Source organism: Acartia tonsa, chromosome 4 (genome assembly GCF_053477335.1).
Source record: "Acartia tonsa isolate MP-2025a chromosome 4, ASM5347733v1, whole genome shotgun sequence".
Taxonomy (NCBI): domain Eukaryota; kingdom Metazoa; phylum Arthropoda; class Copepoda; order Calanoida; family Acartiidae; genus Acartia; species Acartia tonsa.
In genome coordinates this window covers 20,783,795-20,802,849 of record NC_137263.1, presented here as the reverse complement: position 1 = coordinate 20,802,849, position 19,055 = coordinate 20,783,795, and the positions used below count along the sequence as shown (strand labels likewise).

The 19,055-nt window shown below is 32.8% G+C and overlaps 2 protein-coding genes across 7 annotated transcripts; one reads left to right on the top strand and one right to left on the bottom strand.

Annotated features, from left to right (window-relative positions):
• LOC145316393 (uncharacterized) lies at positions 1 to 3,991 on the top strand. Of its 6 annotated transcripts, none has more exons than XR_013878458.1 (4): positions 1 to 38; positions 1,956 to 2,213; positions 2,862 to 3,435; positions 3,639 to 3,991. XR_013878458.1 is itself a non-coding variant. In XM_080156860.1 (3 exons), the coding sequence occupies exons 1-3, from the start codon at positions 19 to 21 to the stop codon at positions 3,304 to 3,306; spliced, it is 723 nt and encodes a 240-aa protein (XP_080012986.1). In that variant the 5' UTR covers positions 1 to 18; the 3' UTR covers positions 3,307 to 3,923. The 6 variants fall into 6 exon arrangements, 2 of the variants coding, with proteins under 2 accessions (XP_080012986.1, XP_080012987.1); XR_013878459.1 differs by having other exon boundaries at positions 2,862 to 3,428; positions 3,639 to 3,923; XR_013878460.1 differs by having other exon boundaries at positions 2,862 to 3,428; positions 3,614 to 3,923.
• A 74-nt stretch (positions 3,992 to 4,065) lies between these two features.
• Positions 4,066 to 10,847, bottom strand: LOC145316396 (uncharacterized). The gene is made up of 8 exons (XM_080156867.1): positions 10,748 to 10,847; positions 10,209 to 10,251; positions 9,448 to 9,477; positions 8,643 to 8,695; positions 7,625 to 7,693; positions 7,031 to 7,066; positions 5,384 to 5,487; positions 4,066 to 4,445 (listed from the first exon to the last, which is right to left on the bottom strand). The coding sequence occupies exons 1-8, from the start codon at positions 10,802 to 10,804 to the stop codon at positions 4,430 to 4,432; spliced, it is 408 nt and encodes a 135-aa protein (XP_080012993.1). The 5' UTR covers positions 10,805 to 10,847; the 3' UTR covers positions 4,066 to 4,429.
• Positions 10,848 to 19,055: the final 8,208 nt, after the last annotated feature.

The following is a 19,055-nucleotide window of genomic DNA, read 5'->3' as shown; positions in this document are numbered from 1 at the left end:
CCTTAGCTGAACCTAAAAATGTCTTCATGCTTTAACAAGTAAGTTTAAGAAAAATGAGCCTGCAGCTTTTTATACATATGATATCATATGTTACTTAAAATTTCTAGTAGGTAAACTGCAAAGCTATAAAGAAAAGTATTTAAAATTTTTCCCAATTAAGGAAAGTTCATATGTATATTTCAATTAGCACCGGAGTTTATCATTTTAAGTAGCGAAGCTACTCTGTAATTCCAAATTCCCAAACGTTTTGGGGATTTTCTCGGCGCCTTGTCAAGATTGACAAATAAAATTTTGGGATTAAAACGTTCGCATTCTACATATTTCAACCAAGTTTCATCAAGATTTGCTATTGGTTGGGTTGCTAGATCGATTCTAGATTTACATAATTTTCTCGATTCCTATTCAAATAGACAGCTGAAATTTTCAGGGATTAAAAATTAATTCTTAATCTTCATATTTCCATAAAGTTTCTTTGTGATTTCTTGCTTATTGCTTGGGGCACTTCCATAGCTAAAAGTCTGCTATTTAACTACATATTTAATATCAAGTTTGTAGGTATTGTTAGAAAGCAGAAGAACAAGTGTTGTTTAGTTTAAAATATATAATATATTCAAAAGAAATTATGAGATATTTTAGTAACACCTCTCCTTTGACTTCAGAATGCTGACAATAAACAAAATGAGGGAGCTTTCTAAATTCTATCTTACGAAGTTTGACTGCAAATCATACAACGAGTTGTATTCTAAGCTGCTGAAGATTGCCAAAGAGAAACTAAATGAAGATAATTTGCCCTTTACATTGTCTGACTTAGAACAACCCGATGGCGATGATCTACATTTTCGAGATATAACAATTTATGTCGAATCTCTGTACAATTTTAACATAAATGATAATTCTGAATTAGAGGCTAAAACTTTAATCGAAAGTTTGAAGAAGAATCCTCCTAAGGAATACATGCATTAAATGATGACTAAAAATAAAATAAAAATTTAGGTCTAAGTTAGATGCCTTTTTGATTATTAAATGCGATTTTACATACAATTTTTTTGTATTTCTTCAGTAATACTTATTTGGATAGTCTTCCAGACTCCGGAGCTCAATGCCTCCAGGTTCTGGAGCCTTAGGCCTTAGGTGGTCTCTGCACAGTTAAAAATGAAAAAAAAGAGTTAGATGTCAACAAAATGCGCATCTTTTTTTTAATGTTATTCACATATTTGAAGAAAAACCTACATATTTTGTTTCATAAGCTGACATCTAACTCTTTTTGTTTCATTTTTAACTGTCTAGAGACCACCTGGAGGCCTATCCAAAAAATCTTAAAACTGCGGGAAGTTCACCATATAAGAATGATTTTATCTTTAATAACCTATCCTATCAGTCCAAAGATAAAGTCTATACACCAGGTTTACGCAAATGTGTCAAAACTTCCAAGATTTGGAATCGTCTAATCCAGCCCAATCAGATAAAATTGATTTTAAGTTCATTATAGAGGGTAAAGGTTCTTAAATCAATGTCATACTTATTAAGCTGCAAGTAACAGAAAAAAGTCTATATGTTTAAAGTATGACATGAAAGGACAGTTATCTTTTTTCATTCCAAAATGGCATCAGTTTTGTTAAGAACTAATTTTGTTAATGTGAATTTTCTTGTAAAAATTACTTGATTAAAATACAAATTAATAAATTTAGCCTTTAATTAGGATATTAAAGAAACTTTATTCTGGAAACTAAATGCTTGATATCAGGCTAGTTACGAAAATCCAGTTTTTCCAGAATCCCAGACTCAAGATGAATTCTACTTGAGCAGACACATATTTTTATATGGTCTTGAGCTACCTGGGAGTCGACACAACCCATTGGGCATGGGGTACTTTTCAAATATATTCTACGATATGTTTTTTGGTAACTTTTCTGACTTTTCTTCACATATCAAAAAAAGTCACGCACTGAAATTAGTAGGATGTTGAAAAGAAGAGAGGGCTATTATCAGTATAGTGCCATATTTGCTCCAATTGAGGGTATCAAGATGATCACCAAAGAGTTGGCATATCTGACCTCTGATGAGAAAAGGGAGTTCGACACCGTGTGGTCTGGCCATAATGAGAATAAGCATCTACAGATTCTGGAAAAATTACTCAAAATGGGAGCAGATCCAAATACCCAGGACAGGAATGGTTATACCCCTCTACATCACATTGTCAAGTTTGCAAACAGGTGGCAATTTTTTGTTTAATTATTGACTTTATCATAGCCTGATATATTAAGTAGTAAGGTCTTTTTGTCAGTATCTTAAGATCTCGCTAATCCTCAGCCCGATATGGTTCTCCTTTACAGTGAAGATTCTTTTAGGTCCAGGAAAGGTTTATAATAATTTTAGGGGAGGTTGCCTTCCCCTTGCAAGATATCGCCCAAAAAATACCTCTCCCCCCAAAATAAAATATTTTTATTATTTGTCTAGAAATAAAATGTAAAGTGATAAGTCAACCATAGTTCCCTCCAATAGTCCTAGAGGTCTCTAGGGGTTTAACCACTTCTATGTACTTGTATTTATGACAAAAATTACTGAGCCGCTTTAATATAGTTTCCAGGGTCATCTACCAAGAGTGGTTTGGGGGTAAACCTGTATTATTTTTTGTTAAAACAATGAAGCAAATTTATTTAAAGGGAATTTATTCTCTTGACTAAGAAGTGATTTAAGTGAACAAATGGATTTCCCCCGAATAATATTTCTAGGACTCTAACTCTAAGAGGCAAATAAACAAATAAACCTGTCCATGAATAAAACTTTCCTGCAGTTTGCAATATCTTACATACATTTACATACAACTTACTATGTATTATTGACAAAAATATTATAACTAGTGGGGACGGGGAGACAACTACAGAAATCAGAGTCAGTGCAATAATATTGTTGTTAAAATATGGTGCAGATCTAAGCAAAAAGAATAGATTCAACAACACACCATTGGATGTTTGTGATACAAAAGGTCAACCTGGATTAACAATGTTGTCTACTCTCATTCATTTCAAGGCCAGCACAGACAAACCAGAGGTCATAAATGTGATCCGAAACATATCTGAGGGGTTTAATATATGCCCTCACTTTGTGCGTGAAGTAAGACTAGTGCTGCCTAGGAAGCCAAATGAATGTGAGAAATGTGGGTCGCCAGCAGCCAAGAAGTGCAGTGCTTGTAACATTGTTTATTACTGTTCTAGAAATTGCCAGAAACTTGATTGGAGGTTCCATAAAATCCTGTGCTGCGTTAATGAAATGAAATACGTACCCTGCACTACCGGTAACTGTTAAACTGTTTAAATCATAGTTTATCTAAACGTTTTGATTCAATACTGTGAATTTTATTGACTTTGTTATTAAATTAAATAATATTGTAATAGATTCCCAATTTCAGTTATTTTTGACCAGTAGTAGTATGGGGTATAGTTCCTCTCGTTACATTGCCTCTTACGGGGCGTTTTGTCGTATTTTCACAGTAGCTTTTGATAGGTTGGGTTAGGTTAGGTTAGGTGATTGCCCCGCATGGTTTAGAGCCTCTCGCAGAAATAGGAGTGTGAAAATACTACGAAACGCCCCCTAAGAGGTGATGCTACGAAAGGGACTATACCCGTATTTATAACCAGGAATTATTCAGTTTAAACATAAAAACAGTGGGTTTTCAATTTGAATATAATTTTGATCTATTTGATTTGCAACCAACCTTTTAATTTGTAATTTTTTCAGATAAAAATGCATAAAATGTTATTAAAAACATTTTTTTATTCTTTAATTCAAGAATATACTTCGGGGATTTGAAGATTTTTATTAAAATTTTTGTGCAAATAAGCGAATGATTAGTATAGATTTACCACACTTTTACTAGCGTTTGTTATTCTTCTTTAAAATATAAAAGTCTAAATATGTAGACGTGGAAAAACCACAAGCAAAATATTTACTTCTTTGGAAGACCCACAAAATTAAGAATCTTTTTGTTGGTTAAAGCTGCTTAATGTGTATAATTGAAGCTTCATATTATATTCTTATTTTTAGACACTTAAGAAAAAAATATTCTTTAGGCAAATAAAAAACATATTTCGTGGTGTTATTTATTATATAATTATACATACATAGGTTACACAATTTTTAAAAATAAATATTGTATCATTAATATTATTTATTTAATCGTATTATAGATAGCTTTTCGCGGATATTAAGATAAAAAATTTTAAGATTAGGACCTGTTTTATTAGCCTCTAAGGCCCGGGCTACCAAAGCGGGTATTTATTTAACATTATTTTAATATCGTGGAAAATTGTCTGTAATACGAAGCTGAACTTAATTTTTAAGAGTGACTGAGAACTTGTTCTAATCCAGCGGATATTAATCGGTTTCGATTCCATACTGGAAAAACGATTATTTTGTCTCTGTATGTGATTCAGTATTTAATTTCTGAAAACCAAAATATCTTATGTCTAATGACTCTGAAACAAGGATGACAACATACATACAAGTGAAGCTGAGGAAATCAGAAAGTCGGACAAACGAACAACAACATGAATAGAGTAACAACATTTTTAATATGGAACATTAATTAGAAGTCTGAAAAAAAATTCCGCAAAAATCTATCAAAAAATTACCTAGTTACATACACTTTAAGACTATCATAGGGGTGCTTTGCTTATAACAAAATACCATATGGTTCTAGGAATCCACATTAAAAAATCAAGCGAACAAGAGGATTATATAACATTTAATATATTTTTTTTAAAGGTAATAAAATGTCATTTTAAAATGGACAAACGAACGTTCTAGTCTTGGTTAAAGAATTGCTACGTTTTCTAAAATTTCCAGGAATCATTATAAAGTTTAAAATCGAAAGGACAATTCTAGCAGGCAAAAAGTCAACGCTTTCCGGACTGAACTAAAAGTAGAAAAGCTTCGCTTAAAAAGATATTTAACAACAAAGATTTTTCTAGTTAGAGTTAGCATTAAAGGGAGGGGAAGGGTTTATTACTCTCTAGTCGTCTTTTTTTCTAGATGTCAAAAGAGTAGCACTTACCACTACCAGGTATCTAAAGGAATAAGACAATGGCCGATAAATTGATTTACATTCCAAATTATGACACTTTAAATTACCTTTTCTGTAGATTGAAATTAGTAATCAACAACGTATTAACACTCAACTGAGTAAACAAACTAATCAAAATTTAGTAGAAGTCCCCAAACTTGTTAAGCCAATTAATAAGAAAACGTTATTACAAAACTTTGGGGACTAGTGTAATGAACAGCCCATTGACGCCCCCCCCTCTCTCTCTCTCTCTCTCTCTCTCTGCTTACTTACATTTCATTCTATAAAAGGACAATTTTAAAAAGTTAAAGATATTTTCCTTTTCCATTGCACTTTGCCCACTCTGGTGGTTCTCCATGATTGAGAGGAAGGTGGATAATAGAGTTACAGCAGCCATTCTTGTCTTTTTCCTCTACGTTACAACTAATTGGATCAAAACAACATTTTGGAAAATAATTAAGAATGATGTTTACCAGCGGCATACACACTGCACAGCGGAAAATTTGGAGGGTTTGAACTAGAGTGTCAATCCGAATCCGCGCAATTTTCAAACCCCAAATCCGCAATTTAAAAAGGAGATAAGCTACTGTGAAAATACTAACAAATACGCTACTTTGTCTTCGATCTTCCCAATACCCGGTAAAATGAAATCCCTTTTTAAAAGCGAAGCTTTTCTATAATTAGGGTCGGTCCGTCCGTCCGTCCGTCCGTCCGTCCGTCCGTAACGGATAGCTTTTTTCGTTAATTTAGGCATGTTAGAATTGTTTTATCGATTTCAAATTTTGCATGGTGATTCCTTTAATAGTTAGGTACGATTTAGAAAGCATAGCAACTCTATAATCATCACCAAAATGTCCGTACGTCCATTTTAAACATGTTGATTTTTTATACTTTTTTAACAACAAATTTTTTTGTGATCTAATCATCCGATTGATCTGATTTTTGGTATATTGATTCCTGGGACAACAAAGCATAATGTAATAAGCGAAGCAACTCTATAATCAAGTCCTAAAAATGTAAGTAAGACCATAAACATTATCCTGAATTAAGGAGTTTTTCAACAAATTTACTTACAATTTTGCTTTGACTCTTATACATATGTATATATTATGATTATTCAGTTCTGACACTATACAAGTGTTAATGTCCGTTTGTCCTACCGTTTCAGTGCTTCGCTTTTATGGATGTTGTCATCCTTGTTTTATTTACAGATTGACGTTTAAAATACTGATAGAAACCGTAAAAAAATAGTCCGTAATCCGGGGATTAATCCGCATTTTTTTTTTTGGCGGGGGGGGGGGGGTTTGGAGGGGGCGGATTTTTGTAAGAATATGAATCCGACCTAAAAATTCGGCGGATTAACACCCCTAGTTTGAGCTTTAGGGTTGTGTAATACAGAATACAAGAGGGGTGTTATTTTATTGTCAAGGGGTTACACACACCCACCTAGTTAATCAACATACAAACAATCGATTGTAATATTGACGCCGCAATTTTCTTTCATGCGCCTCTCAAATCTATGGATGGAAGTGTCTTTTTACTTGATATCCTCATTAGGTGTTTTAAGAAGGTGTAGACCATTTTTAAGGTGGGTTTATCGACCCCTCTGGGGGGGGGGGGGTATTGTGGTTTTTATGTAAACAGTTTTTTTTATGTTATTCATTGGCAGATCCTTGCATAGTGACTTTAGAAAAGCAATTAAAACGGCCAATTAATATTTAGATTCTTGTTGACAAGTTAGAATTTTTTGTTATGTTTAAAAGAATCTTTGTCTTCTTTTTATTATATCTTTGATAAACGAGGTAAGGATTTATATTTTGAATATTTGAAACCCAAAATATTAATAATTTTTTATGCCTTATTAAACTTCAAAAAAAACTTGATACTGTTTATAAGGATTGATAGTTAAAGTAATATGTTCGCTGCCATTTAAAAACATTGTTTGCTTCTTATAATGTTGGTTTTCCTTTGATTTTTCTTGCAGAATCTTGTACAAACATTGCCCTAAGAAAATGATAAATATTAAAAATTTCTTTATAGCGAAGCGGAGATAAGTGGGTAAAACCTGAAGTATTAATGCTCGATGTCCCTTAGGACTCTAGCTTTAAGAGAATTTTCCCGAATTTCGTTATGAAACTTGGCATGAGTAATCCTAACCTTGGTAAGTCAATTTGAACTATTCAGATTTCAAATTACGACCGTTTGTGGCTTATCCTATAGGATTCCAATTTTACTATGATTTTTTAGTAGCGACAGTACTCTATAATTCACTTTGTCTGTCCGTGATTCCGTTCGTCAGTTAGTGTTGGTATTACGAAAAGTGATTTTCTCGTCTGCTATAAAAAACTGATTATTTTGTGATGTATTCGAAAAGGTCAAAGATAGCATAAAACCATACTAAGTCTTCAATCCAAAAAAATAATATCCTTAAACCAGCACAAAAACTATGTGAAGCTTAGGTACTTAGAATAGAGAACCTAATCGGATCTGTAGTTTTTGGGATCTTAAACTTCATACACAAATCCCTTAGTACTTGATATAATAGGATAATTAAACGCTCACATTTTCAATGTATCTTCTTTCTTCGCCGCAACATATACACCTACTGCTGGCCCCCCATTGTCTGCATGTCTAAAACAATAAAAATGTGTAAAAACTTTATAGACGAAGCATTTTATTTACCTTTTTTAATAGTACTGCAAGTCTTTAATTAGGTTATGAACACCAGACATTCAATTAAAGATTATTCAATATAAATAATCAATTGACAAAAGGAAAATATAATTCATAACTAGCGGCTACGCCCCTAGAGGCCTCTAGGGGCACTTGAGGAGGAGAGAGTCGAATTTAATAATTCAATTTCTTATTTTAGATTTTAAAAGAATAAGTTAAAAAATATTTTACGTTTGATGTTTGTTTTTCGTTGAACTCTCTTTCTAAAATTGGGAAATTTAAAAAAAAATTTATTTTCTCTAGGGAGGGTGGTGGTACCCTCCCCCAAAATAGTTATAAACCTTCCTGGGACATATGAGAATCTACCCTGTTAAGGAGAACCCGATCGGTTCAGCGGTTAGCGAGATCCTTCGGTACACACAGACAGACACACAGACAGACACACAGACAGACACACAGACATCCTGTTACTTTAGTATAAGGATTACTAAACTTATTATCGTCAGGGGCTGTGATTCAGCCAAGTAATTCCATTTAAAATTGAATAAATTTAAATATTTTGTTTGTGTAGAGATGGCGTAAAATTTTGCATGTAGCTGAAGGGAAGTGGATAAGAATGGGGGGGGGGGGGAAATACGAGAAGAGGGTTGTGGGGAAATTATCACTTAGAATTGTTTGTCTGAATCACATTACCTGGTTCCTGATTATCGTAAACTAGACAATTTATATCACCCTATGAAACTTATTCTCCAAAAAGTTGGATCTTGTTAATTTCTATTGTTTTTGTGCTTCTTAAACAATTGTCCTTGTATGAAATGTATTAAAATTGAGTTACACTAAGATGTATTTGCGCACAAACATGTTGTTTTTATTTATGTAATAATTTCTATTTTAAAAAAGTACTCACATAATCTTGAATTTGGTCTTCGTTCTTCCAGCATTTGCTTTGCCCTATGTCTGCACATAATCATGGAAACTTAAGATTACAGATTGCATTGAAATGGATTTTTTTGTTATCTTACACCAGATTATCATATACTATAATAAATTTAAACTTTGTAGCTTGCTAAAATAAGGATCCCCCCATCCACATGCTTTAACCCATCCTCTTTCTCCTACTGAATAGCGAACTAACTGATAAGTGGCGTCCAGGTTAGCAATCAAAATTGCCAATAATTTTTCCCTTATATATTATCCACGTAAAGTTTATATCCATTGCCTATGACAAGGAAATTGACCTGAAGCAAACCTTACAACATTGTCCTTGGGTTCAAAGGTCGTAGTAGTCTTTAATTATTATCATTACAGCAACACAAGACAACCTTTAAATTCTAAGGAATGAAATTGTAACTCCTGCCCAATGCCTTATCTCTTTTCAATAATGGAGATTTGTGATAAAAAAGGGAGATCTAGTCACATAATATAGCAGGTCAAGTGATTGTTTATAAATCACAGTAACCTTATAGACCAAATAATCTTGACATCACTGATTTAAGTTAAATATTACTCGCTCTCATTCGTGCATTTAGTCAAAAACAAAGATTGCATTTGGATATAAAACAGGAAAACAATGCAAGTATTTTTTTTTAATTTCCGCATAAATATCATTGCAATCAAAATGAAACAAGGACAAGTATTCCAATTAAGCAGCGCAAGCGCAGACCCAAGAGTAAATTGTGCTACTAAAAAGCAATAATGAGTTTCCATTCCTGAGCTTTTAACTCCTCGACATTTTGGATTAGCTAAAAAATACGAATAAGAATAAAATAAAAGATCCATTAAGCTTTCTTGGATCATACCTGAATGAATCCAAATGAATCTAATTTTTAAATGAATGCTTTTTTTTGAACTTTTCTTCTTAATTTATAGTTTTCTAAATTTAATTAACACAAACTTTACAATTTTCTTCAAATTTTCTGGATAAAACTGGATTTCATGGTCTTTCTTTGAAAACTCTTAAATTGAATTAATTGCCCATTGTCTTCTCCCTTACTCCCTGTTTATAATAACAGTTACTTTATAACCGCAGGTTTGAAAAGTATTTTTTACCTTGATTAACATCTTATCTATCCTATTATTTCTGAAGAAAAATATGAAGGAAAACTACTCCTAAGTAGGTGGTGAAATTGTTAAATACAATTCACGGAAATATCCCTTTCATACAAAAATTATTACTTTTGAAATCATATTAGATTCATCAAATTCACTTCAAATTATTTTAAATGTATTAATACCTAGTTATTTACGCATCGTATTACAGACAGCTTTCCGCGGGTATTAAAACACAAATTTTAAGATTTAAACCAGTTTTGTAAGCCCTGAGGGCATTTAAATTTTAATGGTTTTTATTTGTTATTCGTGGAAAGCTTTCTAAATTACGATGCAATAGATGATTTTTAGGATAGCTGAAAACTGGTTCTAATCCAGCGGATATTAATTGGTTTTGTAGCCATACTGGAAAATGTTTACTCACTCTCGTAAAAGTTTTTGTAGAGATTTTGTGGAGGAACCAAGTTCTAAAATAAAGTAATAATAATGATATTTTTTTTGTATAATTCTTCAAAGAATATGGTTGGTTGGATAGAATTTAGTTATAATTTTATTTAAACACTTCAAGATTTCCATACCCTTAATTCAATTTAAGATAATTATGTCCTTTTACTCTATCCTTTTTTACGCAATTTTGCAGCAAATTTATGTACAATTTCGTTTAAACTTAGAAATTAGTTCTGACAATACAAGAGTTAGTGTTGGTTCGTCCATTCTCCTGATTTTATAACTTCGCTTTTATGGATGTTGTCATCCTTGTTTAAACTAAAAATAAACTAAAGGGCAATTCTTTATAAGTGTACAGTAGGAGGAATTATCTCATTTTTTCAAGAAAAATCTTGAATAGGTAATTGGCTAAGGGAAGACAATTTTTTTTTTTTTTGGGGGTGGGGAGGGTAGTGGACTAGACTTGGACAAACAAATATTTTTAAACACATCTAGCTTGATGATTGTAACTATTACCGTATTAGCAATTACAATTTGAAGAATAAAGGAGGATAGTTGTAGATTAAAGTTCATTTTCCATGTATCTAAATAACATTAGGATATTCATCAACAAGGTACTGAAAACCTGACCTTCGTCAAGTGCAAGTAATATGACACTTAATCAAAAGGGGACTAGGCACAAACGAGAGCAAGTCATGTTTTGCTCATTATAGCATTGAAGTTAGGCATATTTTTGGTGAACCGAAAAAAATCAAGTTCCATCACGGTTTTATTGAGAAAATACTTAAATGGTTTTATCGAAATAGCATCAAATGTTTTGTTTAGTCTAATTTATAATAAACATGGATGACAACATCCATAAAAGCGAAGCTCTGAAACGGAAGGACAAACGGACATTAACACTTGTATAATGTCAGAACTGAATAATCAGAATGCGAATGTATAAGAGTCAAAGCAAAATTGTAAGTAAATTTGTTGAAAAACTGCTTGATACAGGGTAATGATTATGGACGTGCTTACATTTTTAAGACTTGATTATAGAGTTGCTTCGCTTATAATATTGTACTTTGTTGTCCCAGGAATCAGTATACCAAAAATAAGACCAATCGGATAATTAGGTCACATACAAATTTGTTGTTAAAAATGTAAAAAAAAATCAACATGTTTAAAATGGACGTACGGACATTCTGGTAATGATTATAGAGTTGCTACGCTCTCTAACTCGTACCTAACTATTACAGGAATCACCATGCAAAATTTGAAATCGATAGGACAATTCTAACATGCCTAAATTAACGAAAAAAGCTATTTAAAAAAAGTAAAAAAATCAACATGTTTAAAATGAACGTACGGACATTTTGGTAATGATTATAGAGTTGCTACGCTTTCTAAATCGTACCTAACTACTAAAGGAATCACCTTGCAAAATTTGAAATCGATAGGACAATTCTAACATGTCTAAATTAACGAAAAAAGCTATCCGTGACGGACGGACGGACCGACCGACCCTAATTATAGAAAAGCTTCGCTTTTAAAAACCTGCAAAATATAATTAAATACTATAAAGCCATAGTAATTTATTTATACTGTTTATTTAAAAATACTAATTGAATATAAAAAAAATGTCTAAAATCAACTGATCTCGTTCGTGCATGGTCCCTTTCATGATATAATATTGATAGACGTGGGCAATCTTTTTATTAAAAATTGACTAAAGTAAATTTGATTATTGTAAGTTAAATTTTAGTTAATGATCAGCTAACAATAACCGTATGAACAAGAAAGACTTAACAAAATTTATATATAATACCTATTATTTTTGTTGCTATATTTTGTAAAGATAAACTTCAGACGAACAAGCAAGACTTGTAGGGCAGTTTCTTGAAAATTTATCCTAAAATTCGTTATTTAAGTAGTATTATTTTTGACAACTATAATAATGTTTTTTATCAACAATTTTAGTTTCACTTAATCTTGAATTACTATATAGAATTAACTTTTAAAGAAACTGTTCGCATAATATAAGCATTAAAATTTGTTTTTGTTCTTTATTTGTGCATATCTGCAGACAAATAATTCACAACTGATTGGTTTACGGTCTTGCGTCTCGTCCAGTTTTAATGCAAAACAGGATTTTTGGCCCTGCACCTACCATGGATACATGAATATAATCATTTTGCGCATTTCATAGCATTCTAATTTGAGTAAAGCACCTTGGTAACAAAATATGCCCCCCCCCCAAAAAAAAAAAATATTGCTGAAAATGGTAAACAAGGGAACACTAACCTCTCCCATATAAAGGAAAACATTTCTTAGATTGAGGTAAAATATTTTTTTTTGCCAATTTTACTCTCCTCTTCCCTTTCAATCATTGCATGCCAGCCTTTGCTAATAAAGCCAAAGAATCAGGGATAAAAAGGGATATGACAATATCCGATGAATAGATTTACATCCCAAATGATTCACAAAATTACCCCTTCTGTAGATTTCACTTAGTGGCTGGAACGTTTGGACTCTCAACTTAATAAACCAACCAATTAAAGTCCCCAATGAGCCAACAAATAAGAATACTTTTTTTTACAAAACTTTGGGTACCAGTCTAGTAAGCCTAATGTCCCCTCCCTCCCTGCTGAGAACTGAAATTTTATAAATCATTTTTAAGGGGAATTACCTTTTTTAAAAAATAGCATGATTAACTGAAATATTTAAACAATCATGACGACATTTACAAATAGATTGAAAATATCTGTGGGGGAAAATGAATTTCTTTTTAATTAAGCTAATGGATGCGCCAGTAGTCCACAGGGACAACTTTTTGAAAAATCTAATATTCTAAACCCTAAATTAAGCCTTATTATTACAGATTGGCTTGGACATACTACGATACATTGAAAAGTAGTTCTATTATTAGAATTTTTTTTTCTCAGTTTTTTTAGTATTATATTTCTGAAAGAGAAGTTTGGTTGTCAAAAATTGCTATAGGAATAAGGAAAAGAATATTTATTTATCACATCGTATTATAGACAGTTTTCCGTGGATATTCAGATTAAAATTATAAAACCAGTTTTATCAGCCCTGAAGTCCGTGAAAACCAAACTAGTATTAATATTTGCGGAAAATTGTCAGTGAATTGATACTATACACGAATTTTGAGTATGGCTGAAAACTGGTTCAAATCCAGCAGATTTTGATCGTTTTGGAAGCCGTACTGGAAATTAGGTATAAGGTATACCCAACAAGTGAAATAAATCTTAAATAATATTTGGAGGGCAAATGGAGAGGTTGTTAATTTTACTATTTGTCACCCCCCAACGACATCTGAAAACCACGTATAAATTTCGTGATTTTTTTTCGAATTAATTTCGTTATTGATATTAGCTGACTGGAAATAGATTTATAGTCCAGACAGTATTAGAGATATTAAGCTTCAAACATAACCTTCAGTGCTTAAATTTAAGTTTAGTATTAGTGTTGTTGCTTAGTTGTTTTAAATTAAAAATTCCCATTATTGTTATTTTGACCCTAAGCTATTTTAATTTATAAAGTTCCAGAAAAAGGATAGACAATTAAGAATGATAACCCGCGACAGTGGCTTTACACGTAGCTCATCCGCTCGTAGTCGGGGAGGTGATTGTATCGAATCTCGGCTCTTCATCGCGTCATAGCAAAAGACGTTGGAAACGGTTCCTTACGCGACATCAACAGGCAGAGATTGGGGAAATGCCTTGGCCCTAATTAGGTTAGAACTTCCAGACAATTGTTGTTTGACCAGATGCTATAGTGTCATAGACGGCAGCCTCCCCCTTATAAGGTATTGAATAGACTGATATGTAAACGAATTAAAGATGTACACATTAAAGAAAAAATTAGATTGGTAGTATGTAGGATTGCTGCAAAATGGCGATCGACTTGATATGGAAAGATCTGGCCAGGTACACAAATATAAGACCTACATCACCCCAAGGAAGTAATTTAACTAGATTAAGACTAATAACTTTAAGACAAAGTTTAGGCTTTAAAGTGATTCAAGTGGTTTAATTGATTGATTGAGTAAGGAGGGTTTTTATTTTGTCAATTGCCAATATTTTGGGGGATTTTAAATAAGAAGAATGATATCATGCAATGTATTATTTTATAATCGTTTTGACACCAAATACTCCCTCTAAATAGTATACAGATGACGTAATATAATTCAAGTGAATCAGTTTGAATTAGGGCTCGGCAGCCGTAATTTTCAGACAATTAGCAGCCGTGAGCCATACAATCTATATGTTTACAATCTTCGGGCGCTACCAAAAATTCAATAATCTTTAGCAGCTTTAAAAACAAATTTGATGCAGATGGCACGTCTAACTGATTTGGTTCTTCTTTACAATATAGCTTTCATAGGTCATGGGAAGGTTAAAAACTATTTTGGAGGAGGATACCACCACCCACCTGGGAAAAATCGTCCCTAGAAAAGAAATATTTTAAAAAGTGCCGCTAGGTAGTGCCACTTTATGACTTACTTCATACAATTTCCGCAATTTTTTCTTTTTAAAATTAGAATTGAAGTTGGTTGGTCGACTTCCCACAACCTTAAGGACCCCTAGAGGTCTCCAAAATGGCGTAGCCGCGAGTATTAAATATAGAAGCTGTAAAAATAACTATGAAAGACATGCTGTGTTTTTATGTTAAGTTTGATGACATCATACAATGGAAACTCAAACTTTTTATGAAAAGACAATTGTAAAGCTGTCACTTACAATTTTACTTCTGTAAAAATTATGTCCTCAAGTTTCTGTTTTTAAATGTATGTTAACAAATGACAGGGTTTCCAGATCAGATTTTTCAACAAAAATTCTGTAAAATTAAAATCTTCTGGTTGGCAGGTTGGTCCCTTCTTCAGGGCAGATAAACAGGTATGGAGTAATGTGTTAAAAGAATGGGTGTAGTGTAGATATACATTGATATTTTGACTAAGGAAAAATTGTCGTCTCAATTTTGCTTCCTAACAAGGAACTCGCTTATTGGCCAGTTCGTTAATCCAGTAGGAGGGGAATCGTTATTTTTGCCCATTGCAAGATAAACTTTATTAGAGAACATCAAAATATGGTGTAAGATCCAAGTAATAATATATCCATTGTGAGTGGTTAATTGAGCTGTGGCAGATAACTTTTATGAGAGGCATATCTCTTATATAGCCTAATTTAACCCCATCTGTTGCCGGCTGGTTGCTTTTTGCACTTGCGCTATAGTTTTCAGAATAAGCTACTTCTTTATCTGAAACAAACATCTTTCCAAGCAATGGGAAGGGTTGGGTAGGGTTTTTTATTATGCAAAATCCCGTTTAGGCCTTTACCTGGGTGTCCTAATCCTGCTAGTCTACCTTTTATCATTTATAACCTAGCTAAACTATGGTATAATATTAATACATTAAAAAAAAACCTTCTCCTTATTTTTAATTTTTTAAAACAAAATAAGGAGGGGGGGGGGGGAGGTGTGCTTGCTTGTTACTTTGAGGGAAATAAATATTGGAATCTGCTGTTTAATTTAATAAGTGTTTTAAAGGGGTTAAAAAGCTGTAAAACTAAATCATAAAAATGTGCAACGGTGAAATATTAGATTTAATGATGTCATACACTTAATAGTCAGGCTTTATTTAGAAATTTTATTAATGTATGTCACATTTTTAGACAACCCGCTTTAAATTAAAGTTTGTCTTCTTAGTGTCTTTTAAATAATCGGCATTTTACATGTTTTCTTTCTGAACATAGAATACATCAGAACAAGGGTGACAACATCCATAAAAGCAAAGCTTTGTAACGGCAGGATAAACGAAAACAAACATTTGTAAAGTGTCAGAACTGAATAAGCTGAATATACGTGAATATGTCATTGTCTAAACAACATTAAAAGTAAATTTGATGCAAAACTGCTATTTTTAGGACTTAATTACATAGATGTTCTGATAATAAAATTGTACCTTATTGTAATAGGAATCAGACTTTTAAAATCGTTTACCAAAAATCGGGATTTGTTTACCTTTAGTGGCCGAATTCTACTCCATTCTTGAAAGTTCCAATTAATTTTCGCTGAATTTAAACTGGTTCTGAATCATACCCATAGTTTTATAGTAAATGGCCACATACGACCTTTTTACGGACAGGACAAGTGGTCTACGAGTTTGAAACCTCGGTTTTGACACAAGTATTGTAAAAAAGGCCATAGCATCCAGTAGTTATGTAATGGACATAGAATATATGTGGATATTTTGAAAGAGGTCAATTTTTCGTTAACCTGGGTTGCTAATATGGCCATCACTTATTGGTCAGTTCGTTTGTCTAGTAGGATTGGAGAGAGGGGGGAGGACATTATTTTAGCAAGCTACAAGTTTCACTTTGGATTACATGATAATCTTGTGCAAGATCCAAGTAATAATAAATTCATTAGTTATGATTGAAATACCACTTCAAGTAAACAGCAAATCTATACAAGGTTAATGTCTGTTAGTAACAATTTATGCAATTTATTTTTATTTGATAGATTGCTGTTGCTGCGCTATTTTCTGTTCATTGTGCTTATCAATGTCACTGACTTGGCTTATCTACAATATGTCAATATAAAAAATAATTCTTTAAACCTTAATTCTAAATTCATCATCTGATAAGAAAAAAAATACTTTTTCTACACTTTAACATTCAGTCAACTAAACAGTAAAAATATCTTTGATAGAAAATTATGATAAGTTCTAGAGGTTCCGCCCTAAGGGGCTTTTGGAGGGGAGGGGGGAGGTTTAAATTAGAAAACCCCATTTCTTAATCTTAGTTTTAAAAGGATAAATTTAAAAAAAAATTGGGTGAGGCTTTTTTCTAGATGCGATTTCTCTTGAGAAGGTGGTGGTACCTTTCCACCAAAAAGTAATATACCTTCCCAGGACCTATGAGAAGATACACTTTATTATAAAGATTGACAGAACTGTTAATGTTATGTAAATGTACAATGATTTTTATGCTGTTTTCTATTACCCCTTTGAAGACATAGTACCTAGATGCGAGGGGCGTAGCTGCTAGTAAAACGATAGACGAAGAGTCCCACTTAAATAAGAAGTATGATTTACTTACCCTTTAAATAAATTTTGAAAGGGAGGAGACATTGGCTGTTTATTACACTAGTCCCAAACTTTTATAATAACGTTTTGTCGTTCATTGGATTATCAACTTTGAGAACTTAAATCGATTTTTAATTGGTTGGTTAATTAAGTTGAGTGTCTAAACGTTTCAACCACTAATTGTTATCTAAAGAAGGTGTAATTTTGTGTATCGTCAATGGGGATGATCCCTGCTCTAAATCCTAGTAAAAAGTGTTTGTTTATGTTAGATGTAATATTTGGAGCAGACAGATTGACGCTCTATCCAAAATTAGTCAACATAAAAACATTTATGATTAAGGGGGGGGGAAGTTCTGACACATTTGCGTAAACCTGGTGTATAGGCTTCATCTTTAGACTGAGAGGATAGGTTATTAGGGATAAAATCATTCTTATATGATGAATTTCCCCCAGATTTAAGATTTTTTGGATAGGCCTCCAGGTTCCGGAGCTCCAGGCCTCCAGGTGGTCTCTCTACAGGTAAAAATGAAAAAAAAATTTTTTTTTTTAAGAGTTAGATGTCAGCTTATGAGACAAAATATGTATGTTTTTTCTTCAAATATGTGAATAACAATCAAAAAGAAGCATATTTTGTTTTATAAGTTAACTTCTAACTCTTCAAAAAAAAATCTTATTTTTAATTTTTACCTGTACAGAGACCACCTGGAGGCCTGGAGCTCCGGAACCTGGAGGCCTATCCAAAAAAGCTTAAATCTGGGGGAAATTTATCATATAAGAATGATTTTATCCCTAATAGCCTATCCTCTCAGTCCAAAGATAAAGCCTATACACCAGGTTTACGCAAATGTGTCAGAACTTCCCCCCCCCTTATCATATTTTTGAAACATCAATGATAATAATTAATCAAAAAACTAGTTTGTTTCCTATACATTTTAATAAAAATATAGTTAGTTTTATCAAAAAGAGGGTTTTATAGTAAACTTCTTATGGGTAAAAAATAACCCTTCAACTTGAAAGGAGAGAGTCTATTTCATCTTCATGCAATTTCAAAAAAAGGATGAAACGTCTTTCTAGCTCAACCGTTGCCTAAATGAGAGCCGCGCGCTGTGTCGAAGGGTAGCTAGAAAGATGGGTGAAGAATTTGGATCCTGCTGTTATTCACGTACCTAAGGATATGTGGCCTCCCAGCAGCCCCGATCTTAGATCAATGGACTTTTGGGCCTAGAGAGACCTTTAAGTATGCCACAATCAAGGAAAACTTCCCCTTGTCTTGGACAGGCTCATGGTTGCAAGGGCCTGCGGGCGGTTCAGGGGGCGGGTAGAGGCCATGATTAGGGATGGCGGCGATTTCATTGAATAATCTAATAGTCCTATACCTGTTCTGCTTTCCAGTTTTTAAAATTCAATAAAAATCTTTAAAATTGATGATTTGATGTCCATTTGTTTACAAATTAGGAAAAGTCTGGATCTATGTGCCGCATCCTGTATGTACATGTTAAAAAAGAAAGGTTCCTTTAAATCACTACATTCTTAATTCTGCTGATATATTGTGTGTCCTAAAGCACCACAATAACTTGAGAGTATTTCTTTTCAAAAACCTTTACTAATCAATTTTACACTTAAAACCAACATCTGAATGGATATAGAATATGCGTAGTTATTATGACGGGAAAAAATTGTCAATTTAGGTTCCTAACATAGGCACACTTATTGGTAAGTTCACTATCTGAATGG